The sequence below is a fragment of the Mus caroli genome, chromosome 1 (assembly GCF_900094665.2).
Source record: "Mus caroli chromosome 1, CAROLI_EIJ_v1.1, whole genome shotgun sequence".
NCBI classification, from domain to species: Eukaryota; Metazoa; Chordata; class Mammalia; order Rodentia; family Muridae; genus Mus; species Mus caroli.
In genome coordinates, this window is record NC_034570.1 from 57,080,885 (window position 1) to 57,082,401 (window position 1,517).

Genomic DNA, 1,517 nt, shown 5'->3' on the forward strand with positions numbered 1-1,517 from the left:
CCCCCCCCCCCCCCCCCCCCGCCCAGTTTGGAACTTCTCATCTGAATCACTGACCATCAGTGTTTTCAGGGTTTTCATTATTTGCATATAATTTGCATATGAAAATCCTTATCCCAGAGATCTAAAAATCAGAATCTGGAAGGCTCCAAAACATGTACTTTTTGAGTGTCATGCCATCTTAGAACCTCACAGATTTGGGGTTTCTGGATTAGAAATATTCAAACTGTACTAAGTACTCTTTGAAAAACTGGGGGTTTGGTTTTGTTATGAAAAGGGCCTCAAATTCAGGGATCAATACAACATTTTGAAATGTTTTAGGCAAAGGCAACACAACATAGTGTTTCCAGTACTTGAAAGCACTTTTTGTCCAGAACTTCATTAGTGTCTTACTTCTTAGCAGAAATAGTCACCAGCAGTTTGAAAGCCCCAACTGCAGGGTGCAAATGCTAAACTTACCATCTTTTTGGCATGTTCTTCACACAGGGGCGTCTGGTGTGTAATGTCAAACACTGGCACAGAGCACTGCTGTCCGTCTGCAAACTTGGCAGTGCAGCTGGAGAAGAGCTGCTGAGAGCGGTTCAGGAGGATGTCTGGGGTTTGCAGTCAGGAAGAAAACACACTCAAATCGTTTAACTCTTTGTGTCTGAATAAAATCTGTTACTCTCCTTGTGGTTTACAAGCAAAAACTGCACTGCCTATACCAATTCAACAGGGGGAAATTCTGATGGAGTCTATTTAACTAACAGGCTCTCAGGCAAATCTCCTTTATGGCCACTCGGAATCAACTTCTGTAATGTGAATAAGAAATATCACTATCGGGCTGGTGAGATGGCTCAGTGGGTAAGAGCACCCGACTGCTCTTCCGAAGGTCCAGAGTTCAATTCCCAGCAACCACATGGTGGCTCGCAACCATCTGTAACAAGATCTGGCGCCCTCTTCTGGAGTGTCTGAAGACAGCTACAGTGTACTTACATATAATAAATAAATAAATCTAAAAAAAAAAAAAAAAGAAATTCAGGGATATTCACTAGAGGGTTTGAAGCAGTCACTGATTGGATGTTGTCACTTCCCTTCATTTACCCATATGGAGGCTAATATGAATAATGCTTCCATCGTATCATGTAAAGTAAATCCAAAAATATACTAAATTTCTAATATAATTTTATATAACATATTGAAAAGTTAAGAAAAATTTATAAATATTGAGAATTTTTATACTTATTTCTGATTTATTCCGTATAGCATGACATTTTAGTTAATTTGAAAAGAAACTCAGTTATTTAAAACAACCTTTTAAAATCAAGTAAGTGAATATTAGGTTCCCCCCCCAAAAAAATAAAAGTACAGAATATCCAAGATACAGACCACAGAACTAAAAAAGTTCAACAAGTTGGTTAGTTCATATTGTTGTTCCATCTATACGGTTGCAGACCCCTTCAGCTCTTTGGGTACTTTCTCTAGCTCCTCCACTGGGGGCCCTGTGTTCCATCCAATAGATGACTGTGAGCATCCACTTC

The 1,517-nt window shown here is 39.3% G+C and overlaps 1 protein-coding gene across 8 annotated transcripts in view; it reads right to left on the minus strand.

Annotated features, from left to right (window-relative positions):
* The window catches only part of Ino80d (INO80 complex subunit D), a 63,996-nt gene that overhangs the window by 17,424 nt on the left and 45,055 nt on the right, over window positions 1-1,517 (minus strand). For all 8 annotated transcript variants that reach the window (XM_021169692.2, XM_021169608.2, XM_029474906.1 and 5 more), the window contains one exon: window positions 457-590. In XM_021169692.2, coding sequence (XP_021025351.1) covers window positions 457-590 — 134 coding nt within the window. The remainder of the gene's footprint in view (window positions 1-456; window positions 591-1,517) is intronic.